Source organism: Pollicipes pollicipes, unplaced genomic scaffold (genome assembly GCF_011947565.3).
Source record: "Pollicipes pollicipes isolate AB1234 unplaced genomic scaffold, Ppol_2.1 Scaffold_6686;HRSCAF=7923_pilon_pilon_pilon, whole genome shotgun sequence".
NCBI lineage: Eukaryota > Metazoa > Arthropoda > Thecostraca > Pollicipedomorpha > Pollicipedidae > Pollicipes > Pollicipes pollicipes.
Genome location: NW_023596921.1, coordinates 12,105,492 through 12,131,930, shown reverse-complemented (window position 1 = coordinate 12,131,930; position 26,439 = coordinate 12,105,492). Strand labels below are relative to the sequence as shown.

The 26,439-nt window shown below is 53.8% G+C and overlaps 2 protein-coding genes across 4 annotated transcripts; one reads left to right on the top strand and one right to left on the bottom strand.

The window, feature by feature from the left end:
- The first annotated feature begins 1,367 nt into the window (after positions 1-1,367).
- Positions 1,368-11,740, top strand: Atg13 (Autophagy-related 13). The gene is made up of 9 exons (XM_037230915.1): positions 1,368-1,619; positions 5,605-5,755; positions 6,087-6,315; positions 6,601-6,732; positions 7,437-7,629; positions 8,296-8,379; positions 8,798-8,849; positions 9,052-9,108; positions 11,003-11,740. The coding sequence occupies exons 2-9, from the start codon at positions 5,621-5,623 to the stop codon at positions 11,240-11,242; spliced, it is 1,122 nt and encodes a 373-aa protein (XP_037086810.1). The 5' UTR covers positions 1,368-1,619; positions 5,605-5,620; the 3' UTR covers positions 11,243-11,740.
- A 4,150-nt stretch (positions 11,741-15,890) lies between these two features.
- LOC119107876 (post-GPI attachment to proteins factor 2-like) lies at positions 15,891-24,968 on the bottom strand. Of its 3 annotated transcripts, none has more exons than XM_037231443.1 (6): positions 24,877-24,968; positions 22,872-23,005; positions 19,756-19,913; positions 18,722-18,986; positions 17,926-18,138; positions 15,891-16,358 (listed from the first exon to the last, which is right to left on the bottom strand). In XM_037231443.1, the coding sequence occupies exons 2-6, from the start codon at positions 22,888-22,890 to the stop codon at positions 16,201-16,203; spliced, it is 813 nt and encodes a 270-aa protein (XP_037087338.1). In that variant the 5' UTR covers positions 22,891-23,005; positions 24,877-24,968; the 3' UTR covers positions 15,891-16,200. The 3 variants fall into 3 exon arrangements, with proteins under 3 accessions (XP_037087338.1, XP_037087340.1, XP_037087339.1); XM_037231445.1 differs by having other exon boundaries at positions 24,926-24,957; XM_037231444.1 differs by having other exon boundaries at positions 24,894-24,941.
- Between the last annotated feature and the right edge of the window lie 1,471 nt (positions 24,969-26,439).

Here is a 26,439-nt window from a genome sequence, read left to right as displayed (position 1 = left end):
CAAGCGCTAGCGCTGTCATCGCTAGCCCTACTGGCGCAGCGAGCGCCACTCGCGGAGAACACGCAGCATGGGGCGCTGGCGCTGTCATCGCTGGTCCTACTGGCGCAGGGAGCGCCACTCGCAGAGAACACACAGCATGGGGCGCTGGTGCTGTCATCGTCAACCCCTCTGGCCCAGGGAGCGCCACCCGCAGAGCACACGCGGCACTGGGCGCTGGCACCAAGCGCTAGCGCTGTCATCGCTAGCCCTACTGGCGCAGGAAGCGCCACCCGCAAAGCGCACGCAGCACCGGGAGCTGGCTCCAAGGCGGGCAGAGGCCCACTGACGACAGCAAACACCACTGGCTCGGTTACCACGGACTTCGCCACGGAGGAGATGATAGGAGAAATGAAATGAATCGGACTACTCCAAAAGTTTCTGGAGGTTGCGCATCGTACTCGACATTGGCAGATTACATTTTTTTACGCGGAGGGAAACCCAGTCGGGTCCCTAGTCCCACCACCAGATTCCAGCACCATTTCGCGGTGCTGTAAATACCAGTTTGTTCCTGTTGCCAATCTACATATCGTATAGGTCAGATTTTCTCCGGCACTGCCTTCTTATTGTACTAGGTGATGCTCTACAGCATTAAAAGGTACTGTTTTCAACTGCGTCATGGTTTTTGTACGCTCTTTGACCGCCGCTCGGTGCCAGGTATTGCTAGTCGGGGGTCGCCACTGTGCGGCCCTCGGAGACTGCAATGCCGGGCATCGGCTTTTTGTTGTGACCGTGTGTGCATGTTCCAGTGGAAGAACAGATCATATGAAGACTAAATTCGGAAACGTACTTAACCTCTTTTGCAACTTCAACCATTTTGGCTCTGCCAATCGTGTTGAGAAATCGACACCATCGCATGGATATGGATGCATACAACAATTCCATGAGGATTCCATTTCGGAGGCACGTGAAACGTGCCTCCGAAGTGCCTTCCCTGAATACAACTCATTGCCCGGGAGGCACCTCCGTGAAGAGACCCTATTCAGCATTCTGTCCAGGAGGTCTCCTGGAAAATCCTGCCTGGAGCTCCAACTCAAAATCCGTGGCGCCACCCCTGCTACCGGTTACTGCCAATGAACTCAAACCTGATGCACCAGTAGCTTAGATCTCTTTGCTCTTTTCGCTTTAAATGTCTGCAACTGAGCAGGAGTCTTTTCATTATCATCATAATCGTGACGTAAGTTATGTTTGAGGTGGTGCATGCACTCTATCATAAATATATCACCTTTGTGGGGTAAAACTTCAAATATGCCAGCCAGATGTGGAAGCTTGTTTACGTTGCTTTAAGCCGCAGGTGCGCCGAAACTAGGCAATGACCTTGCCCATGGCAGTGTCGGGTGGGTCCCGTTTTGCGTGGATTTCGTGAATGGTTGGTGGTTATATGAGTATTTTGGGATAAATTTGTGTTGTGTTACACGAAGACTACTCTTATTCATGTAAATCAACAGCTTAATGATTTGTCTTTGAGTTGAAGTGTTACAATTTTACCTTCCGTCTTCAAGCAGTGAAGAACCTGCCTACTCCACAGCAAATGCCAAACATACGATCAGCTCTGAGATAACGGCCACCTCGGACTTCATCTGGTAATTTCTTTGTTGTTGGTGAATGGACTAAATTGACATATCTGATGCATTTGTTAAGGACAAGCACATATGCTTGCATTGATATGAACAGTATATTTGTGTGGATGGTGTGCATGGTGGAATATGAAAATGGATGTGACAGGTGCCAGTATGCAAAAAGAAAATTATTCCTCATCAGATGCCCAAGTGTTGTTGATGCATGAACTCACAGCATATGTTTGTTAAACTTATTCAGGGTAAATAAGCAAAGTTTGAAAATTGATTTTGAAATAATAGCTTGGTGGTGGTAACAGCCCATTTTTGCATATAGTTATAATTACAGCTTTCTTCTCTTGGATTTGCTTGCTTTCCATGCATCAAATTTAATTGAGGTCATGCTTCAAACTTGTGCCATAATTTGTGGTGTATATGGTTTGGCATTGTTTGTATGATTGCCACTATGCTGGACACATTAAATGTGACATGAAATGTCATAGTCTGTAGCATGCATGATTGCCACTATGCTGAACATATTCAACATAGCATGACCTGTTGTGGTCTTTGGTGCTGCCAAGTTGATTTTGTGTATAAACACATTTTGTTCTGACAAACACAAAATGTAACACTTCACAAGCTACCTCTGGGCTATCTGGACAGAAGAGTGCTCAAACATGCAACTAAGGTATGTCCATACTGGTGATTCTTGAATGCTGTGTGAGGCTTGAATTCTCATCTTCTTTTACAACCACATTTTATTTTTTGTTGCCTTATGGCATACAAAGTTAATATTAATCATAATGCAAGGTCACCATGCCTCAGTTTCAAAAGAAATAGTTCTGATCTTTCCAAGCACTCTTACAATGCTTTAGTTAGAGACACAAGGAACAAAGCTGGCTGTGGGATCCTGATTGTTAATTCACCACTGTCAGTCATTGGTAATGAATAAAAATGCTGACCAGGCAACTCAGTGGTTAGTATCATTATCTAGCATAACAAACTTTGTTGTGCTGGATAATATTTTTGTTGCCAAAGGAGGGTTGGAAAATGGTCAAGAAAGTAGGTATTAAGTGTTGCTTTATTAAGTGTTAAGTATATTGTAGTTGCTCTAACCTTAATGCTTTATGCTGCCTGCTAAAAATATAGTTTCTGTAGTTTGTTGTGTTGAGGAAGAATGTCTTACGTGGTAATGCATGCCATATCACTATATACTGAATTATATAGTTTATGGTGATCAGGAAAACAAGATTCATGATGTAGTAGCACATGCCATATCATGATATACTATTATTTTGAAATTTGTGACATACCTTAAGTTAATGTAAAATCAGAGTATATTGTACATTTGTTCATTGGTGGTGTATTCGAAGTTGGGATGCACACACAATATCTTATGGGCATCTGTAGCTCTCATGGTCTTGTAATTCAGTGGTGTGCCATTACCTTTATCAGTAAATTGCAGTGTGATAACACTGTGCTGGTAGAAGTGGTTGTCTTGGTGGTTCAGAGAGCTCATCAGTTGCTGTTTGCCTTGTGACAGGTTCAGACTTAGTTGAGACATTGACATTTTGCCATTTCACCATCTTCCACCAAGGATGGCATTGGAGATTGCATTTATGGTGGTTAAGATAAGTCATGCTGTATGGGAATCATAACACATTGCAAACTTGGTGAAGTAGCCCTAACATTATAATCATATTTTAACCTGTTGGTAAACAGCTGTTGTGTATGTAACACAATGTTAAATTGGCCCTCAAAATAACTTGATTGTGCTCAAGATTCCAACCAGGCACAAGACAAAGTTACCCAACTTCCTGAACTTTTTAAAAGCCGAGGTCGTGCTGGTTTATTATGCTATATGTTACCATATGACAAAATAATTTGCTAAGTACATTGACCAGAGCTGAGCTTCCACCATTTGGGAATTCAAGTCTGAGAGTTGTTGGATATCAGTTCAGATGAGATTTGAGATATAAATGCATTCAAAAAGGTTCCAATCTTCACATCAACTCTCAGATTAATGTATTGTAGTAAAACAAGGGATTAGGCACTCTATTTGATAGAGTAGCAATGTATTGAGGTTGCTTTTAGTTTGTCTCACAGAAATCTGAGCCTGCAAAATATGTGTGACATTTACATGAAAGCTTAAGTGATTCCTTCCTGCATGTGGTGTGGTTTTTAGGGTTTGAATTGTGGTTATCAAGGTTTTGATAGTTGCTTCAAACTTTAAAGATGAGTGAGGTCAAGATGTTTTGTAATCCGTCTTAATCCTGTAATTCTGGAATTCTCAGCTCCAACATTGACATCAAGACATTTTAATATTGTGTGCTCTGTTTTTAGTCAGTCTGGATCACCACATCATTTCAAAGAGTGCTGGGGCCTCCTGTATGGAACTGTTTTCTTTGCTTGTGCCATGGAGCACCACACAATGTCAAAAAGCAGGTCCTCTTGTAACTTACTGAAAAATGCTTACATTCGTATGGATGTATGCTTATCCATCTCAGGGAGCCCAGTTCCAGAGTCCCTGAATTTCTTAATTACCTCTGGGTGACATCTATAATTAAGTATCTATAATTTGGACAGCTGCCCCAGTTGTTGGTTGCCTCCTCAAGATCCCTAAACACTCGCTCGGGCATGAAGGAGCACCATTTGTTGTTCCCCCCCCCCCCCCCCAAAGGTTGTTCTGGAATGGTTTCCGAACGGCGCGGCGTAAACGCGCCAAAGTTTCCATGGCTGTTGACAGTTGAATAGTGGATTGTTCAGTGTCAAATAATTAACATGTACCTTGTAAGGTTGCTGAGCTACGATAGGCCAAAGCTGGGCAATGGATTCAGCGAAGCCAATGTCTAGGGAATCGTTCATTTGATGCAACACCTGAGAGTTATATGAAGTAATGCATCTCTGAGGTACTTTCTTAGGCAGCAGAACAGTTGCATGAACAAATTCTGTTGACCTAGGGTTAGGTATGATGGTCAGACCAAGGTCAAAATCATCCTGTTTTATTTCTCCAGGGTTTCTAAGATCTCAGGAGAGTCAACTTAACCCCCATCCCCACTTAAGTGAAGGGTATTCAACCAGCCAGCCGGGTGCGCGTTAAGCTCCCAGAAGAATCTGCAGTCTTGGAAAGAAATGTGTGATGTCCAAACGTTTATGGCAGCAAAATGTTGCAAGAAAGCGAAGAAGTATTTAAAAAATGGATGCTGGATTATCCTTGGATGACAGTTTGAAAAGAATTCTGACTTTTGCTCCTGACTAGAATCCTGACTAAATTGCCCAAACAGTCTCCATGACGGCTTGGGCAATTCGGGATGCTCCGGCTCACGAGACCAGCTCTAGACGGGGGCCTGCCATTCCTGGCGGTCTGCTTATTTGATTTGCACGATTTTTTTCTGACTGACGAACCAACTTGAGTGGTGCTTGGCTGATTTGGACTGTCCCAGGTATAGGGGCCATGAAACTGTGTCCAGACCTGTCGGACGGACTTCACGCTGTCCACTTTGAGAAAGGTTGTCTGACCTGTGATCTTTTGACCTGCTAAAGGCCCTTCAATTTCCTTAGCGTTTCCCCGTGATCATGCCCACTTCCATGTTAGCACATCAGACACAATGAACACATGGCTTTATTCAGCGGTCTTCTGAAGTACGGTTGCTGAGCGCTGCGTGACCATCCACAGTTGATACGCCCTAAAACTTCAAATCGCTGCCACCACGCAAAGCAAGGTGCTGATTTCCGCACAACTGTTGGGATGTTGTGTGCAACTTTGACATTCTTGGATCATGCATGTCATGCAGGTGTCATGTATTATTTCGCGGGTGATTAGGACGTTACCTGATATTTTCAGCGCTGCAGTGCCAAGGAATGAGGGTAATGCACACAATGATCACTTTCAGTTGTGTAAGTAAAAAGAGATTACATAACACATGAAAGCATAAAAACACTAGCTTCATGCTTTGCTGTGCAGCACAGCACAACCGAGCAGGGTTTAATCACAGCTATTGTTGTGCTGCAGCATAGCATTGCCGGCCATGGACTCTGAGAAGAAAGAGTTCGAGAAGATGGTGAACATGATCTGCCGGAAGATGGCGCACATCATCGTGGAATCCCGCCTGGGTAAAAAGATCCACACGCCATGCAAGGTGCACGCAGATGGTCCGGACTGGGTGAGTGAGACTTCATTAGATGCCAGTGGATTGGCCTTCACGGCATGCTTGTATGATGTGGAAATAGCGCCAAATTGATTATTTTGAGGTTTTTTTCGGTGCGGATGTCTGCTCGCCGGCTGGCTTGGCAGCCATATATGGTGAGATCCTGTTGCATAACATGGAAACCTCACCTGGACCAATTCAGGTCCGTGTGGCGACCGCGGCACGGGGCTGACCTGCACACAGTCCATGCGATGCTCGCGGTAATTGCCTCAGCACGACCGAGCGTGGACGCTGACCCTCCAACAGAAAGCTAACGGCCGCCCTCCCGACCCCGGGTCGCCTCCAGTTCAACCTGTCCACGGACGACATGCCGGACGTGGTGAAGGAGGTGAAGCGGCTGCTGGCCTCCTCGGGCGGCCTCTCGGACCCGGCGTCGCCGCTCTCCAGCTTTTGCGTGGAGATCTCGCTGAAGACTGCCGACGGCGTGCCGCTGGTGCTGGAGCAGTGGTCGCTGACGCTGGACCGCTCGGCCGGCACCGGCGCTCGGCCCTCCACCAACGTCATCAACCAGCTGGGTGGGTGCCGCCGCCCCGGCCGGTCCGGTCACGGGGATAGCCGGCCCTCGCGCGGGTTCGAGCGATCGGACTGCAGCCGATCATGTGTTGGTCACTATTGCCGCCGCGGTGTACAGTATACTGCCAGCTGGCCCAGACCCTCGGTGGAAAAGCAGACGTCGGAAACGGTCAGTCGTCTTCTTAAAATGTGTCATGAATCAGGTCGCGATCTGTCGGCAGCGTAGCCGCGATAACGCTGCCACAGAGCTGCGCTCCAGGTGTCTTACCTCATCCTTTGTGCTGCAGGAATCCTGCTGAAGTCGCTGGTGGTGACCACGCGCCTAACGACTGCGTACAAGCTGTCCCGCCAGCAGAGTCAGGAGTCTCACATCATCTTCTACAAGATCTACATCGGCGAGCCAGACATTCAGAGCCTGGGTCAGTCGGCGGCGGGTGCAGCCGTCCTGCGGGGCGGTCTAGAGATATCTTACACCGGGTTGCCACCGATGGAAGGTGCTAACCGGTCAGCGTGTTAGTAATCAAAACCAGATGGAGAGCGATCGGTCCCAATGCTCTAGAATCCGGTGCTGGGAACAACAGCATAGTCACAACTTTTTGGGACACCTCCAGACATTTTCCATTTGATCAGATCGCTATGCATCCGTTGAAGCTTGGTTGGTCGTGTGTCGGAATATATTGACCAGCGAGTGTCGTACCAGCTATGTCGACCAGTGAGTGTCGTATGCGTTCCGTCGACCGAGCGTCGTACGGATCCTGTAGGTTCGAGTTGCGTGAATGCCGCACACGTTGTGTCCTGTATATCAGTGAGTCTGTGGCGTTCAGCGAACTTTGCACGCTTTGTCTGTCAGTGAGTCCTGTCAGTCAGTGTGGCCGTTGAGGTCGGGTTCGGTCAGTGCCCCACGAGTTGTGCCGGTTCGTAAGAGTGGCATAAGATGCTGCCGCTGAGTGGCTACCGCAAGTGTCCGGCAATCATCCCACGAGTCCCGTGAGTCATTGGTGTCGCACCAGCTCTGTCAGTGCGCCTCTAACCGTCTCCGTCTGTCAGCGAGTGCATGATCCTTCGGTCACGGCGGGATGCCTGTGCGCCGATGACGTCACCCGCCCCTGCGCTGACGTCACAGGCGAGGCGAGCGAGCAACTGGCGATCGGCGAGGTGTGCACGCCCAACTGCAGCTTCAGCCTGGCGCTGCACCACCGCACGCGGCTGGCGCTCTCCACACACTCCGATCCGATCGTGATGAAGAGCGACCACTTCAAGCCGGAGCTGAGCCCGCGGGTGCGCCGCGTCACCGCCTTCGTCGAACGGCGGCACAGGTCAGTGGCGAAGCGGGGCCGTCCTGAGGGAGATCCGGGCCGAGGTAGGCTGCAGCCAGCCGTGGGGGGAGTCATCGCCTTCGTCGAGCGGCGGCACAGGTCAGCGTTGAAGCGGGGCCGTCCTGAGGGAGATCCGGGTCGAGGTGGGCTGCAGCCAGCGGTGGGGGGAGTCATCGCCTTCGTCGAGCGGTGGCACAGGTCAGTGTTGAAGCGGGGGCGTCCTGAGGGAGATCCGGGCCGAGGCAGGCTGCAGCCAGGGGTAGCACAGACAGTGGGGGTATCGCCGCCACCGGGGAGCGATGGCACAGGCCAGGTAGGGAGGATATCGCAGCCAGGACGTGCTCAATATCATTCGGCCGGTTTTCGGAAAGCGAGTGCGCACGCAAAGTGTTGTATTGTTTTCCGCAGGACTCGCATTTAGGCGTCGTTGATGTTCAGTTGATGGCGCCGCATCAGGCACGCGATAGGTGGTCCATTGGACGAGGCTAGCCCGTCCATATAGGCATACATGGAACAGCGAACTAGATGATGCACACTGCATGCGGTTCTCGCCGACTGCCGGCTGTCACGCGATGCGTACCGCGATGCGTAGTGAGGGAACGTGCGATCGGCGGGTGCCAGGGTCGTGCACGAGCGGCCGCTCACCCAACGCGCCGCCTTCCGCAGTGACAGCGTCGAGATGATCGGCGTGTCGTCCTCGTCGTCCTCCAACATGGACACCAAGACCACGGGCGGCTCCTCCACAGACAGGTGGGTTGTCGTCCGACACGGGGCCTCGGCTGCCGACGCGTGAAGGGACCGCAGCGGTGACCCTCACACCACCGGAGATGGTTGACCTGTTTCGGCGGTTTAGGAAGTTTGAAGGGTGCTACCGTTAGCCGAAGGCTTTTGGTAACACGTGTTGTATGGACGCTAGCTTAACACATTGGTTCGGCTAGTGTGCACACGGAGTTAAGGTTCATGTGAATTGGTCTGACTGATTTGGCGATGTGTAACATTGTTTGACGATTGGGCCCAACGCCGTGTACTACACGGAACTAATAGAACATCACACAATCAAATTTCTCCTCCCAGCCCACACGTGCTACGGCGGAAAGGCCACCGCCGTCGGTGTGTCGCCCCGCCTCCTAACGCGGGCGTCTGACGCCCCCTCCCTTCCCCTCTGCAGCGACCAGCGGCGGCGTGTGGCGGCGTTCGCCGACGATCCGGGGGAGCGGCCGGTGGCCGGGTGACGTGCCGTTCACGCGGCTGGTGGCCGAGCCGCCGCCGCCGCCGCCAGCCGCCGACGTCAACATGGCGGAGTCGGGCCGCCGGGGCGCCGCGGAGCCTGCGCGGCCCGCCGCTGCCGCCGCTGCCACAGCCGCCACAGCCGCCGCCGCTGCCGCCGCTGCCGCCGCTGCCGCCGCTGCCGCCGCTGCCGTCCCCGCGGCGGCCGAGACGCCGTCCGCCGCGCCCGACGACTTTGTCATGGTAGAGTTGGTAGGTGGTTTGGAGTCGGGCGGCGGAGCGGGTGCGGCTAGTGCCTGGCTTGGGACGCGGGCGCGGGCGCGGGCGCATGCCGGGCGACGGCAGCCCGGGAGGGCGGCAGGCACGGGGCGGTGGAGGCGGGTACCGCATGGGGCGCGTCGGGGGTGACCGCGTCAGTACAGTGCAGCTGGGACGCGTGCAGGGCGCTGGGCTTGGCTAGTTCGCATATTGGATGTGCGGGCCGTCACGTGTGGCGTGCGTCATTACAGGGTCACCGCTTGTCCTGCATGCCCGCAACAGTGTACCTCTGTGGTGTTTGCTCCCGGCGATGGTCATTGCTATGTTGTTTTTCTGTAACTGCAGGTATGCCATGCCAGGAGTACCAGTACTGAATGTACGGCGTGTCGTGGTATTCTTCATCCATTGAACTATAGGATGGGAACGAGCAGTATCGTGAAACATGTGACAGAATACCTAGTGAGAGTGGGAGATGTTTATGAAGGTTTGAGGCAGCAGGCAATTCAATCATGTGATGTCCACTGTTCATGGTAAACCGCCACCGAACAGGGAAATTGAACTCGAAAAACGCCTGAACGGATTACCCTTACCTTCGCGTGAACGGTCATTTGTTGGTGGGTTTGTTCCAGTCGCATGACGGCCGCGGCTGGCAGTCTCGTGTGTTGTTAGTGATGTATTGAGTTAGAGAAGGCAGTTTCGTGTCGCAGCTCGCAGTCACGTGCTGATCACGCCGGATTATCTAGCGCTGTCAGGTTTGAGTTCGATAGTTTCCTGAACTCGAACGCTCGTAAACAGGGCGTAAACATTGCAGCGAAGCAAGTTACAGAGTTGAAGCTAAAATCGATGGTCGGCGATCACATGCAGCAGTAATTGCAGTTTACCATCGACAGCCGACGTATTCCAGGCAATCTGCGATACCGTGATGTGATGACTTTCTCCGATATCGTGTGCAAGACGCTCATGCGACAATCGATTTTAACGAATCTATGCTCCTGCCGGCAAGCCCGGACAATGCCGGCTCTTGTTCCTCCCATCATCCGAGTACCAGCTGATGGCACTCGTTCGCAGAGCGTTGTAATAAAGTGATTCCTGAGATACGTACCCCATATTATAGCCCGCGGCTACAAGTCACCGTTTTGTAACCCCGCTGCGCGCGCAAATGAAGTAACGGTGCGCAGCGAGACGTGGCATATTCAACGCGAGTATCTTCCCATGACGCGGAGCACTGTCATAGCGATTGCCGCTAGTCACACATCAAGCGCCCTCGCCTGAGCGTAGTGACACCGTCCTGACATGAAGCGCGTGCTCGTCAGTAAACCCACACGGTGTGACGTACTTTGTCACATGGCGACATTTTGTTTGTCAGTGGTGTGACATCCTCCGCGGGGCCCAGCCGTTGTGGTTCCTTTTACCCCCTGTCCTAACCTTCAGGACTGAATTAACCGTCCTGTCATGCTCTCTCTCCCGACATGGCCGCCCAAGGTCGGTGCCCCGGCGGGCATGACCACTCGAGACGGGCGCCCCGGCTGACATGTTCCACTCTGGTGTTACCTCCAGATGACATGACCACCCTGGTGTTACCTCCAGTTGACGTGACCACCCTGGTGCAACGTCCAGCTTACATGACCGCCCTGGCGTTGTCCCCACCTAACATGACCACCCAGGTGTTATCACCAGCTAACATGGCCCTCCTGGTGCTACGTCTAGCTGACATGACCGCCCTGGTGCTACCTCCAGCTGACATGACCACTCCCGGCGCCACCTCCAGCTGACATGACCGCCCTGGTGCTATCTTCAGCTGACATGGCCGCCCCGGCGGCACCTCCAGCTGATGTGACCTCCCGCCATGTAGCCTGCCCTGCTGACGCGCCGCGCCCTCGCCCCGCAGCGGACGCCGTTCAGCGAGTCGGACTCGGACAGCGAGCTGGGCGCGTTCTTCCGGCAGTGGCAGGCGGCGCCAACGCTGCCCACGGTGGCGGAGCGGCGCCGCTCGCTGGGCTCGGCCGCGCCCGCCGTCGACCCGCAGCTCGTCTCGCTCACGCACCAGCTGCAGACGTTCCAGCTGAAGTCGCGCGAGTACGACGAGATGATCGCGCAGCTCTCGCAGACAGAGCTGGACGGCAAGTAGCCGGCTGTGCGCCGCTCTCAGGGACTGCGCCGCGCCGGCGGTCGGCGACGGCTGTGCTGTGGCGTCGCGACGGAGCTTAGACGCGTGAGAGGCCTGTGTTGCGCTCGCGCCGTGTTGGTGTTCGCTCGACTCCGCTGCCAATCTGCCGCAGTTCGCTGGGGCTGGGGCGGCCTCGGTCCGCCGCGAGGCACCGGCTCCGCCGCCGGCGACACGCCCTCGTACCGCCTTCGTGAAGTTTATTTGGGCAGAATTGCCCCGTCGCTCGCGGCATGCTGAGGACGCGGCCCGTCGGGGCGTGCGGCGACACACAGTGGTTCGTACAAGAGAGCAGGCGGCCGCTGCGGGAAATACACGAGTCGACCCCTGCTGGCTGCGTCGCCCGGCCCGACAGGCGGCCGCCACCGCCCGCGCGCGCGACATGAGAGGTCACGGTCTACCGGTCCGGCCCGCGCGGCTTGGCGCAGACAAAACGGACCGTAATAAAAAGATCAAAAATGACTAGCGTTCATCCTGACATGTGGTGTTCGCGGTCACACAGCGATACGGTGCAGAGGTGCGAAACGAACTCACGCGAACAAGTCTCATTATCGCGCACTACGTCACGCAACACGTGTCATTCACAGGAAACGGGAAAAAGGTGATGAGCACCGTCACAGTAGTTCACAATGCAATCACAAGCAACAAGCGGTGCGATTCTGGAGCGTAAATTCAAATGCACAGCAGGGCAGAATGCGCGATTGAAACGCGACGCTATGGTTTGACCTACGGGTTGCATACATAATGTCCTTGATGTCATTGGCGACAGTCTACTGGAAGCCCTGGTCTCAGGGCGGGCGCGCATATCGGCACCAACTGTCCACATCCGTTATCGTACGATTGACGTCAAACTCCAATCTGCTCGGGCAACCCCGAATGCACGCAGACAATCGGAGATGTGCCCAACATAGAGCCGGAGAGGATGCCCCACGTGGTTTGAATGTCTCCACACGCAAGATGGGATTTTTGGGTCGCTTTGGGATGCGAATGAAAGTTTGTCTTGGCATTTCATATTCGGAGCGGAAGAAATCTTATCGTTCCTGAAATAACGACCGTGTCGACTGGAGTGTCACATATCTCATTTCATGGCATCGATACATTCTTGATGCAAAAGTGAGAGGCCCAAAGTGTTCTCAGCCATCGAAATTTCCCTTCTGAACGACAGCGTCGGATGGTATACACGGTTCTCGCGTTCGCCCATGAAGGGAAAGGCACAGCACGGGAAATGGGAGGCATGGCATGCTCGTAACGGAATTTGGCGACCAGGAACAAAGCCCCCATCATCGCTTATTCTCGTAACTCCATCAATGCATTTTCCCGAGTGCGAGTCAAACACATTTTTCCCATCCATTATTGGGTCGAAGTCCCCGGACTACGGTCTGCACTATTAGCACGAACCGGGCAGGAAAGGGTATTGACCCGCGAACGTATTGAACAGTAGCATCTGCCCGTGGCTCATCATGCCCGAAGGTCAATGACGAGGTCCCCCGCCGCCACACCCGTCCGAATGGTGACTCGCCCAGACCCCATCTCGCATTGGCTTGAAGTGAGAAGACTAGGCGAATCACACGGCGCGTTTAGCCTCCAAGGTAGCCGCTATCCCACCGGGTCCGCAGCATGGTTCAATGGGAATCTGATGTGGGCAGCACGGATTTCGGACAACCCCTCCCGCCCTCCTGGGACAAGTTTTAGATCTGGTGAAGACTCGGGGACAGTTAGAGCGACACCAGAGACGCAGTACAGTGCCCCACGAAAGAGAGGGCGAGAGAGAGAGAGAGAGAGAGAGAGAGAGAGAGAGAGAGAGGGAGAGAGAGAGAGAGAGAGAGAGAGAGAGAGAGAGAGAGAGAGAGAGAGAGAGAGAGAGAGAGAGAGGAGGAGAGAGAGAGAGAGAGAGAGAGAGAGAGAGAGAGGAGAGAGAGAGAGAGAGAGAGGGAGAGAGAGGGCGAGAGAGAGAGAGAGGGCGAGAGAGAGAGAGGGCGAGAGAGAGAGAGGAGAGAGAGAGAGAGAGAGAGAGAGAGAGAGAGAGAGAGAGAGAGAGAGAGAGAGAGAGAGAGAGAGAGAGAGAGAGAGAGAGAGCGAGAGAGAGAGAGAGAGAGAGAGAGAGAGAGAGAGAGAGAGAGAGAGAGAGAGAGAGAGAGAGAGAGAGAGAGAGCCGGGGTCTTACGGCCCCGTCAGCTCACGGGTTCATGCCCTCTCTCCGAACCATGCTCAATAAACAACCACAATACTTCACTGAAACGGTACGACTCGACACGAGTAGGAACCCATGGCGATGACGACGTGACAGAAACCCGTCGCAATTATTTCGATATGAAAGAAACCTGTGACGGCAAATACCAACTGTCATCACAGCTGCGTTCAGACCTGGACTGAAAGCTGACCCAGGCCAGACCTGGGTAATAATATCTTGGGAACTTCCCTCGGTAGCCAGATGTCCTTCCAGCACGCATCCCAGAGGATGCAGGGGTTACTGGAGCCCCGATGCAGTGAAACAAGCGTACAACCGTGGACCGGGCCTGCCGTCGCACAGGGAACTTGAGATGGATCCATGCGAAACTGGAATGTGTGAGACTCGAACATAATGTGGTCGACGTTCCGCAGAAAACTATCTCGGTTCGGCTCAGACCACGAGGGATACACGCGAAAACCGCATGAGTAAAAATGTAAAGCCACGGAGCACACTTCATGTCTAACAAGCATTGCTATGGGGCCCACGTTTTCATTGGCTTCACAAAAACAGCTGCATAGAATCGAATAGCTATTCAATCTCAGCACTGCATAATTCAGGTTGTCTTTTTTCGAAGTAAAAAAACATGCACTTAACGAACTAAATACACCAAAATAAATCTCAAAAGCGGAGCAAACGGCGAGGAAACTGACGCGTTGTTTGTCGCACGTCGGCCGTGGCCGCGGCCCATCCCGTTCCGGACAGGGTAGAGCACCGCACCACCATAGCCTGGCGCTGCCCTCAGCCGCGCAGCTGCAGCCGTCTGAGCGATCCGACCGCTCACCGCGCCCGCCGAACGGCCGGCGGTCCGGCGCCGTTTGGGCGTCGGCCGCCACGCCTTTGATTGTCGGTACCGACCGCCAGAGAGACACCAAGGAAGGGCGCCGTCCGCGGCGGACGACTCGGCTGCGGGCTGAGCCGGGCGGCGGCGGCCAGGTGCGCGCCTTCCGCCCCGCCCCTCGCTCCCACGCCGATTACCGCCCAGCCGCGCCGGCGACGCACGCCCAGGGCCGGTCGTCGATGGCGGCGAGGCCGCACGAAAGACCCGCCCGCCGCCAGCCCCCCCGGGGAGTGGCGGGCGACACGCCGGTCCACGCCGACGACACGAGAGCGAGTCAGCACACGAGACAGCACGGCACACACGTGAGAGTCGGGCGAAGGCTGTGCGGTGCGGCAAAAGGCCTGAGAAACGACAATCAGTGCAAATGTCTTGAGAACGACCCTATGTACATGGAGCGCGAGTGCTCGTCGCAGCGGCGCTTGAGACGGGACCTGGCCACCTCCCAAGCGCTGGTCGGTTCAGAGGGCGCCGGGCGGCCTTTGTGACGCACTCCAAGGCCGGCGGCGGTCAGCAGCTGGACTGAACCGCCCGCCTCCCCGGACTAGCTCGCTCCGGCGATGTAGTGCGCTCGCTCGCGATGCGCCTGACCGTGAAAGTGAACCGCACAGCCACCGGGCCCGTGCCCGGCCGCTCAGGCAGACCAAACAGCAGCCAGGCCCAAACAGTCAGGACGTCGACGTTCAACCCGACGCGCAGTGACGAGCGAGTGGAAAGCGAACCAGAAAGACGTCGCGACGCCTGATGACATAATGCACAACCCACGAGCGAATGCTGCGCCAGCGGGCACTGGCAGTATACCCACACGGTCCCCTTTCAACTTCGGCGCAGAACCCAACAAAAAGTCGCGTTGGATCCGCTGCTATCTGGTCTGAGCTCGGCAAGCCACGCAGCCAGCTGAATGCTAGGAAGGATCACTAGCACTGGACTGCTGACTCCCACCGCGCAACCGAACCATCGTGGCGCGCGTGTGGTGCAGCGACGACGATGACGACTCTCACTTCAGCCATGACTCAGCGGGGGTTGACGATAGTCACCATAACACAGCCTCACACAGATCAAGCTCAAACCAATCACGTAATACTGCTCTGAACACAATTCAAATAAGTCGATTCGTAATTCGCCGACCCCCCCCCCCCCCTCAGGCTTAATTACAGTTGCCGATAAGCTTACCACATCCCATTTGTCATCACGCGACTACCGGCTTATCCGTATAGTATTCGATTCCTTCACCACCTGCCACCCGGGACCCGCCTTGTACCATCATTGACTATCACCGGGGATTGCTAGCATCAGGCTGGGCGTATGACCTCACGTAAAATTGGCAAAATCAAGGTGGTCAAACCCGCCGATCAAGCGCTCTCTAACAAACAAACTCAAACAAAACGTCCCAAAAACCACTTAACCCTATCAGTATCGTGAGAGGTAACTCCTTGTACTAAGCAAAGTCAAGCACCGTAACGGGACGGCGTGGCGCCGCGGGCCGCGCGCCCGACCGGCGCCACTGAGCGGGAGTCCGAGACCGCCGCCGCCCGCGGGCCGGCGGCGCGACTACGTTCGACCAGAATCGTTCGGCTGAGATCGGGAGGGTGTCCCGACGGCGGACCAGCCGCAGCTGCCGGTGCGCGGCCCAGACTGAGGACGGCCGCTCACCGACCGCCACGGTTCAGAAACACGCCAGCACCCACCCACACACGCGCTGATTGAACGGTACTCGATCGCTGACGGCAGGGGAGGTCGTTGCGTCCGCCCAGGACTGAGGCCAGCCCTGCGCGGCGGCGGCGAGCCCGACCACCGGCCGGGGGGAGGGGGAGGGGTGCACAGACCGACCGCGTGCCACCGGGGGAGGCCGTGCCGCTAGTCGGTCTTGAGTGGCGCGCCCGTGCCGTTGGCTGTGACGGGCAGCGGCCGGCCGACGGTCAGACAGAAGTCCGGGATGTCGCGGATCACCAGCACGTTGAACACCATGATGCAGGTGCAGATGCAGTACTCGCAGAACGAGAACCACGATAAAGCTGCAATAAGACGGACGCCGGTTAGGCGGCAGAGAAACGCTCAGCAAGAAGCATATAAGAGAAGCAGCCGCCCATCGCAGTGCCAACGCATCGTCATAAAACGAAACACACGACAACGTGATGTACCGGGTTGGATTCCCCGCAGCGTCCGCCCTTCCTGCCAAGATGAGAGGCAGGCGACGCCATACAACTTCAGCAGCTGAGTACTCCGTAAGGCCCCAACGACACTGACACATTGACACACCTACACACACGACAACGTGCGGTTAAGTCAGCACTGCGACGAACACCCCATTACGCGGTATCCGGGTACAGCACCGGTCCCTACAGCGGTAGTGAACCCCGCATGCACAGGTGATCCTTGATCGATCAGCCACTGCGCGACCCACAAACACGCGGCCCGAAGGCGGGCGTCGACGGGGCGCCAACGCTGTCGCCGCCGCCGGTCACAGGCGGACGGCCGACAGCCGCGCGACCCGCGGCCGCGGCCGCCCGTCCCGGCGGCTGCTCTAACATATTTCGCTTCACCCGGCGGCCTTCAGGACCGCCGACCCGAAGCACAGCTCGCTTCCGCGACGTTGCGGGGGGGGGGGGGGGACAGCGGCGCGAGCGGGACAGGAAAGGGGGGGGGGACGAGGCCGGTGCAGACAGTCCCGTCTGCCCATAGGATCAATGGATGGGTCGTAAAATTCCAACGGCCGCTCGCTCACATCGCAGGGGGCTGCCGCCGACCCCCGCTGCCCCGCCGGGCGGTCGAGCGCCATTCACGACGCCGTCAATCGTTCGGGCCAAAACGGAGTAGCGACGAGAGTCCAAGCAGCGACGGCCGGGCGACACTCGGGCGGCCAGGCGACAACGCCCTGCGACCGAGGCTCCCGGGCTGCGCTGTTTGGCACACGTCGGCCGGTATGACGGCCGGCCGCGCCTTCCGTCCCCGCTCCCCTCTCGTGCTCAGTGCGGGACTCGGGGCTGACGCCCGACTGCACGATTTGTCGGGTCCGCGTCGGACGTGGCGGCATGGCCTGTCAATTACCACCAGCGCCTCCGGGGACGATGTCGAGTGTGCTGCACGCCTGGTCGGCCATCGGACTGGCGGGATGAGTAACGTGTGCCAGCGCGCCGAGATACGGTGGGAGCATTCGTACCTGACCAGACAGGTCCCGGGATACAGCGTGATGTGTGGGACAGAAATATAGAAACCAAGGCCGAGCGTGTCTGGATGCAACGATACAAACACACGAAACGAACCAAAAGGTAGGCTTCCCTCCACCGGTACTGTCCCGGGTCTACATAACTGTTCGCTAATCAGATTTGCAGCCGATAGACGTCACACGTCAGATGGTCCGGACATCAGCAGTGGGCAGTGGACGGCAGGCCAGCTTCCAAGCGGCCTTGACACCGCCTTCGCATATTACGTATTTGAGTTGAATCGGCACAACTTCGCCACATCTCAGGCCACGCGGCAGTCCTGCGGCGGCGGATTCTGCGGAGATGAGGATCCCTTCTCCATCACATAGCGGGGACTCCCCGGAGCGGAGAGTGGCCGACGCCGAGGACGAGCACTCACCGAGCTCCTCGCAGAAGAACCGATGCTTCCAGAAGTAGTAGAGGAGGCCGAGCAAAAGCGACGCGTACACCAGCACGATGGCCACCTTGCAGCGCGCTGAGGTGCGCTGGGCGGCCGTCATGTGCGGGTAGGCCAGCCGCTCGACGGCCAGTGCCAGCAGCATGTACGTGCTGCACGACAGCAGGAAGAACGAGAACAGCTTCTCGTGCACCGCTGCAACACAGCGCGCCGCGCCCGTCAGTGGCGGCGCCGTCGCAGCCTTGGAGGGCGGGCAGGTAAGCAGCGGCTGGGATCTGTTCCGGGGGGGGGGGGGGAGGGGGGAGCTGAGCGGGATATCGGTCGCATCCTCATCATCGGTGAACCGAGCGCATTGGATAGGAGAGCTGAGCACGTGACCGACGCGCGCACATGCGTGGCAAGGCACCGGTAGTGCAACCACGACGCAATTGCCGAGGTTTGATAACACAGGACAAGAGGCGCGATGTCGGAGGAACACTTCTAGGCAGAGAACAAAAACGCCGCACACCACGGCAAACCACGACGCAATTGCCGATGTTTGATAACACAGGACAAGAGGTGCGATGTCGGAGGAACACTTCTAGGCAGTGAACAAAAACAACGCACCCCACGGCAAGCCAGCATCCCGCAACCCAAACAAAACCCTACCCGAACTCAGCAACTATAGAGGCAAAACATGCGAGAACACGTCCGACTCCAGCCATCGACCACCGCTGAACTCGCGACGACCGAGCAGCGGCCGCAGCCGTGACGGCCCACCGACGCCGCCGCTACTCACGATAGTTCTCCTTGTTGGAGACGTAGGTGACGCCGGCCAGGCTGGCCAGCTCAGCGGTGTGCACCCAGAAGGCGGCGCGCACCAGGCGCCGGTAGAGCAGGCGGCGCGCGGCCGGCACGCTCGCCAGCTGGCGCATCCAGTGGTTGTAGCAGACGACGGCGAAAAGACAGCGCGGGATGATGTGCACGGCCATGCAGAGCCGCCACAGGTAGCGCTGCGGACTGACGCCCGTGATGGCGCTCACAGACGGGATGAAGTTGTACACCTGCCGGTCAACAGCCAGCGGTCAGCAGGCGGCGGTCAACGGCCAGCGGTCAGCGGTCAACGGCCAGCGGTGAGCAGGCGGCGGTCAGCAGTCAGCGGTCAGCGGTCAGCAGGCGGCGTTCAGCGTTCAGCGTTCAGCGGTCAGCGGTCAGCGGTCAGCGGTCAGCGGTCAGCGGTCAGCGGTCAGCGGTCAGTGGTCAGCGGCCAGCGGTCAGCGGTCAGCAGGCGGCGGTCAGCGGTCAGCAGGCGGCGGTGAACGGCCAGGGGTCAGCAGTCAGCGGTCAGCGGTCAGCAGGCGGCGGTCAGCGGTCAGCGGTCAGCGGTCAGCGGTCAGCGGTCAGCGGTCAGCGGTCAGCAGGTAGCGGCGCGCACCGGTCGCACCACGTGAGCCGCTGGCAGGCTGGTGTGTTGGGACGCGCCGGCAGCCGTGGTTGTCTGGCCCCACTGCACGGGTCGAACTGCCACTGACAGTCACTTGGGCGGACTGTGTGTGATGCACTGGTACGCAGCCTAGATCCACAGCACACCCGCCGAAGGCGTGCTGTACCAGTGGTTCGATGAGACAAACTTAGAGGAGGTTTACGCGGCGTTGTCTGTTTGCGACAGCACAAACAGAAAAACATTCCGCTGCGCCCTCGTAAACTTCACACGCCCCAGCACACTCCACTTAAGCGTTACCAAAACACCGTCAAAACTCAACATAAAACCGACAACCGTGAAGAGCCTGTAGCGTATCAGCGTGGCTGTCCCGTGGCGGCCGAGGGACGCACCGGACAGCGCGTGCGGTTGATGTCCTCGTGGAAGATGTTGGCGGTGACGAAGCAGGCGATCATGCCGAGCAGCGGGATGCTCATCACCAGGTTGCTGAGGGTGCGCAGGTTCAGCCGGAAGCTGACCTGGTCCAGAGTCGCTCTGTCCATGGCCGGCCCTGCCCGGACATAGGAGTGGCGCCGGTCAGCGACGGACGGCCGCCCACCCACCCGGCTCCGATTGAAGGCCTGGGCCATGGCGTCGGAGCTTGTTCGCGGCGGCGTTATTGCTGGCAGTGCGGCAGCGATGTCACCGCCCACCACTCACCACTGCCACTGACACGGATGCCAGGCATATGCGCTGCTCATTGCGGCGACACGGAGCCTTTCTAACAGAACCGGTGCATTTGTCCGCATTGCTATACACAAAAATCCCGATCATTCATCGATAAAAAGGCCGTAATTTCCATATCCTCCCAGGTGGTCCATTCAGGATCAACCGGTCTGTATTGACCACAAACGGCGGCATTCAACCCCGCTGCCCACACACGGTACGACGCATACCGGTCCATGGAAGTGCTGCACCCAATATAGCTCGCGCTGGGCGGCACTCGCTCCCGCTGGGCACAGATCGCGCTGATAACAGAGTGCGTGCTCACGGAAATCAGCGCCGTAAATAGTGTGGAAACATTCCCCATCCATCGCCAACAGCCAGAATGTACGCTGGCATTCGCTGAAATGGTTCCCCAAACAACCGCTGTCGTCTGGGCACCTACCGCTGATGGGACGTACCATTAATGTGTAATGTGCATTCACTGGGCCTTGCCCGCCACTCAAAGTTGTAAACAACGTAGGTAGATTTTCGCCACATCCCAGCCAAAATGTATTCAACAACCCGAAACGCAGCAAGGCCATCTGGGCAACATCACAGCCTAGGCTATATACGTCACTGAAAATGCACATGAAATTGACGTCTTAATTGCGCACCCTCTATTTATCGCGCCCGTTCGCAACGCGTATGCCACCTCGGAGGCGTGACTTGTCCTGCGCCGCTTTACGACTGCACCCCAGCAGCCTCAGCCCGGGTCAACAAACAGGGCCGGTGTAAACACGGCCCGGCTGCAGGTGGCCACCGCTGGAGGGGTGCCACCTGGCCGGGCGACAGCCGACCCCGCCGCCGTGGCGTCAGGGGGGCCGCTGCCGCTGTACCCGGCCAGGTTAAACGGGACCCACTGCCGCCGCGGCGTCACGCGGGGCCGCCGCCGCCACACCCGTCCAGGTCAAACGGGACTCCTCGTTTCCCAGCAAATACAGGGTAGCTCCGGATCCGTCATCCGTCATCGAGCCGCGCCGTTCGTCATCGAACCGTGATATCCGTCATCGAACGGGGATATCCGTCATTGAACCGTGCCATCCGTCATCGAACCGTCCTATCCGTTATCAAACCGTGCCATCCGTTATCGAACCGCACCATCCGCCATCGCCGTCACCTGAATTGACGTGGCGTGGAAGTCGGAAAGTACCTACACGAGACATGGGCGACACACTTGTGCGCAGTGCAAAGGTGTATACAAAAGTTTGAGATGAGACAGAAGTATTAACCTTATTCCTCGGAAAAACCAGGAGAATGGAGATATGGTTGGGTAACTCTCCTGTTCTTTTTTCTCTCCGAGGACTAAGGCTAATACTACTGTCTTATCTATGTGAATAATGTTCCTCGCTAATGCACTGAATAACTTCACGTAAAACGTTTCAGACTAAGTTCACGGAAGATCGGGCCGCACTTGTCACCTTTACAGGACCTCTTTCGCATATCCAGTGAGCGTACTCAGTCGTCGTCGACGATACCGAGTGCTGCTATGAAATGGGCGACCTTCTAAATCTTCTTGCAACATTCCAAGCGAGACTGCCACAGGTCGAGCGAGTCTCAGTTGAACTATAATCACGTTCGAGCTTGAGCGGTTCGGCCCTATCCGGAAGCTGAACCCTTTGCAACCACGGATCACGATGATAGCGTTTTCGGTTTTCAACATAAAGAGGGCCATCCCTGAGGTGTGCTGCACGCGTTGTTGGGTGCGCGCACCCAAACTGCTGAATCGGGCGGCGTCTCCCTGGAACATTGGAATATCACTACCATGCCATCTCTCCCACTTAATTTTCGGTGCCACGTTCCCCCTTCAGTTTACCATCCCATCCCTCCCACGGTCTCGCCGATCTCGACGATCAGATCTCTGACCAGATCTCGACTACACCTCATCTCAGTGCTACAAGACCAGTACTATTGGAGGAAAAAACGGGCGGTAGCACTGGATAAAATGCGGGTCACAGTATGCAGACAAGCTCTCTTTGTCATTGTGAAAACTGTGGATCAGCCCATTTGAGGGAGTCTCCATGCAAAAGTGTCAGAGTTAAACAAGTGGAATAGATGAAAACCTGAAACAAATTGCACTGTGTATAAAGCTGGTTTCATACTAATCTAGTGGTTAAAACTCACCAGCAGGTCTCAAAACTCTTTGCCTGGTATGACAATATACTGACAGAAAAGTGGCTGATGTCAGATCATTGATGGAATGGTGGTGAATGTCACCTTCCCTGACAATAATCTTAACAAAATAATATGGCCTTACCCAAGGAAAACTACAGCATCAGAACCAAAGAGTCCTGTTCATTATAACCAATATTTTTCAAAACAATTAAGTTTTTAGATGCCAGTGCTCACAGTTGTGAAAGCTACGAATCCTTGCCACTTCATCAATGTCCTCAATCTTGACAGCCTGCCTGACCATATGCATTGCCAGTCAATTATGAAGCAGTTTTAGTGTGAATTGGCATGCAGTTGAATGAGCCCCCAGATATTAAACCAGAGGGTCTCCACCTCCCTGATTCTTATGAAAAGTATCTTGAAATGCACAAAAAATAAACCCAATGCCATTCATGCCAAAGGTGTTTGACTCTTTGGCCATATTCTTTGCAGTCTACTTGAAAATAACTGACAACTCTCACATCTACTATCACCTCACTCATTCCATGTTACACAAGAAGCCTTAATCACCCTTGCATGACTTTTAGGGTTAAACAGACAGCATACCTACCACACATCTGTTTTGCTAGCCAATGCATTGCAGCCTTGCACTTACCTGAGGTCACAATTGTCATATCAATTCTGCCTCTAAGGTAATTATTGCTCTATGATTGGCAGCCGCCAGCAGATTATTGGTACCCCATCATTTTTGACTTGTTTCCTTGAGCTTGTCCATCATTCCCTTGCACCCTAGATGAAAAGAAACAGGCATCAGTAAACATGTGCATGACAGCTATATGCACAACAGTGGCAAACACATGACACCCATGATATTCATATACCAAGCTTAAGAACTATGTTCCTGGAAACATAAATTTTAATAAAGGCTTACATGGGATACCATAGTCATGCAGTATCACCATATCCAGCTGACCTTCCTGCTCCCCATCCATCATAGATACTGTGATGACCCATCATGCTTAGTCCTTGTTTGATCAACACAACATACATGGCACTGCCTGATTAATGCTGACCACTGTTTGTAAGTTTGTAAGCTGTTTGTAAGAGGCCTGAAAGCCAGGGTACTTTGACCATCAGTGATGTGCCAGATCCAATGTCACTGTTTGTAAAAGGCCTGAAAGCCAGGGTACTTTGACCATCAGTGATGTGCCAGGTCTACATCACTGTTTGTAAAATGCCTGAAAGCCAGGGTACTTTCACTATCAGTGATGTGCCAGGTCTACATCACTGTTTGTAAAATGCCTGAAAGCCAGGGTACTTTCACCATCAGTGATGTGCCAGGTCCCAGATGACTGTAAAAGGCCTGAAAGCTGAAAGCTGCCAGGTCCCAGATCCCTGTTTGTAACAGGCCTAAAAGCCCATGTACTTTGTCTATCAGTGGTGTATCAGGTCCCAGATCACTGCTTGTAAAAGGCCTGAAGGCATAAAGCTATCACATATGGCAAGTTTAGCTGTCAAATTCTTCAAAACACATTAGGTCACCATACAGTCCTTACTTGATTTTGTCTTGGTGAGTAAAATATCCAAATTATTGCTAAAATGAGACTTAAGATTTGTAATGTGCATAATATCTATTGATTGCAGAATTTCAACATTGACATGGTGCAGATGTTATCCACTACTTAATTGGCACCAACTGGGAATGCAGTCTTTGTTTCTTTTATTATGTATCTGAGATGACTAAAAATTTATTGGGATAAAAAAACACCAAATATACCCAAAATGAATGAATTATGACAATTGATGAAAATATCTAATGCACTATCAAAATACTACTTTCCCCAAAATGTGATAACTAAGGAATGAAGTGAGCAAGGCAGGCTCATTTAACACCATGCATGTGTCAACACACAGTATATATAGCCTGCGCCTAAATTATCTGCATGGAGGGGGAGGAGCTTTGGTGCAGCATAGCAAAAGCAAGCAATGGGAGATTTCAGGCAGCATAATGTCATGCTCAGGTGCTATTAGAAACTAAGCTAAAACCCAAAATGTTGTAAGGCCTTAAGGCTAGACACTATTGCATTTCTCCTTCTCCTTCACATATTGCATTTATTTACTCTGATGGAAATGTCAAAATGTACAGTATACATACAAGTACAGCCTGCCCACTGGACATCACTCAGACACATGTGCAGACAAGACTGCATGTATCAGTCCAGGGGAAGAGCATGAATATGATATAAACCTGGTAAGCTTAGCACGTACCAAGTATCAGGTACCCAGATGCATATTTCCCAAGCACCTGAATGTGGAGCACCTAGCTTAGATGAGGCAGAAGTGGCAAAAATGTACAGCACACATAAAACACAGACTACCCACAGTACATCAGTCAAAACACACATGCACACAAGACTGTAGGGATAAGTGCAGGGGAGAGGAATGAATATGATATAGCCCTGGTAAGCTTAGTAGGTACCCAGGTATTAGGTACTAATACACATATTCCCCGAGCATCTGGACTTGGAGCACCTAGCTTCAAAACACTCCAAAACGCACGACTTTCTCAAACGATATTGAAAGAACGGGAAGGCACACTGTCAGTTTCTTTTCTTAAATGGTATGTACTGATGGTACAGTGAACCTTTTCAGGTAGTTACCAGAATGAGCCTCCGACCTCGACATCTCCCGACTCCGCGCTAGCCGCACCTCACTGCAACGCGCCTAGCTGGTGTAGCCCGTTCCTAGCCCACACACACTCTAGGCACCGCCTGGGCATGCTGCGAACGTGGCGCAGACGATCATGAAGGTCTACTCTTTGCCAATCCTACCGGCTGATAATGACGTCATCAATATCCTCAAGGCATTCACTAATATCAATCCTGTTTGTTACGTTGTGGTTCTGCTCCTCCTTTCTTGCCCTCTTCCGTCATAATTCAGTTCAACTCGATAATTGGAAACATTCCCTGCGCCCCCAGCTCTTTTCCGTGTTATGTCACGCTGTCCATTCTGTGTTATTGATTCAGAAACCGAGCCAACATGCTTAGCACATGTTTTGGTGGTATCAACAACCACTTACAAAGCTGTGTGATCAAAGTCTTTATTATTTAGCGCTTTCGTTCATCGAACATCTTTCTAATCCAGCTGCTTGGGATCTGCCTACGGGCAGTTCGTGAAATTGTGAACATATATTGATTTAAGCTAGTTATGACTGCATAAGAACACTGATCTTGTGTATGGGGTAATCATATTTTTGGACGTACCCTTACAATGTTCAGTGTGTGGTTTTAAAGCTACAGCTCTCGGAAGAAGGCCAAATCAGCTGCAGATTAATTGCCTAGTGGCGTCATCACCAGCTGGCGCTTTGCGCTTTGCACAGGCGTCATGCAAAGCCGCACCAAAGTATATTTATTCCTGTAGATAAAAAGCACCATCCCTGATGAAAATGTACTGCAAAGCTGCCAAATTAGAGTTTTTACGGTGCTTCCAGGCAACCACTGCCGTAAACACAAAACAAGCACACAATAAATACTTACTAGACACGGAAGTAGCAGGCGTGCTGTCGACACATAAACAAACGGCACATGACAAGAACGAGCCAGGGAGCCATATAAAAGCGTCGAAAAGAGACGTTTCTTTCAGCCTTCCATAATAAAAGTATGAACCTCGGCTCCTGTATGCTCCTATCCCTGCCTCCTCTTTGATTCCTGCACAGGCCAGTGTCGTCATCGCTCCACATGTAACACCCGTGTTCGCCGACTGTGGAGCATAACAGGATGATCTACGGTCAGCGCGGTCCGCGGGGGACATCAAAATATCAAGAGTTCATACTGTCCAATGGTCAAAACGTTCAAAATAGCACCATCCAGGGTTCGCAATGCCCAAAAATCATCCCATGTCTCTGGACAGAGGGGAATCATAGCATCGCAGCTCGCGGTATCTAAAATTACAACATCCAAAGTTTATGCTGTCCAGTGTTCATGACGTTCAAATGATGGGGATATTTCCTGGTAAATCTTAAACTATTGGTTGGATGTTACCCGACAGAAGGATATCGTATCCAAAATTGTCGTTCCATGCTGGTGAATGACGTCATGCGGTACAGTGCTGTCATAGAAAACCATTATATATGAACATAAACAACGTTTTGTTCATGCACTCAAACTTCACCGTGCCAGTCTGTCATCAGTAATAGGCGTATTAGAAGGATTGTTCCAAATTTG

Coding starts and splice junctions, on each gene's coding strand:
- Atg13 (XM_037230915.1), top strand. CDS start 5,621: ATGGACTCTGAGAAGAAAGAGTTCGAGAAGATGGTGAACATGATCTGC. Junction 5,756..6,086: donor ACGCAGATGGTCCGGACTGG/GTGAGTGAGACT, acceptor GGTCGCCTCCAG/TTCAACCTGTCCACGGACGA. Junction 8,380..8,797: donor GGCGGCTCCTCCACAGACAG/GTGGGTTGTCGT, acceptor TCCCCTCTGCAG/CGACCAGCGGCGGCGTGTGG.
- LOC119107876 (XM_037231443.1), bottom strand. Junction 18,987..19,755: donor TCAACCGCACGCGCTGTCCG/GTGCGTCCCTCG, acceptor GTTGACCGGCAG/GTGTACAACTTCATCCCGTC. Junction 16,359..17,925: donor GTTCTTCTGCGAGGAGCTCG/GTGAGTGCTCGT, acceptor GTCTTATTGCAG/CTTTATCGTGGTTCTCGTTC.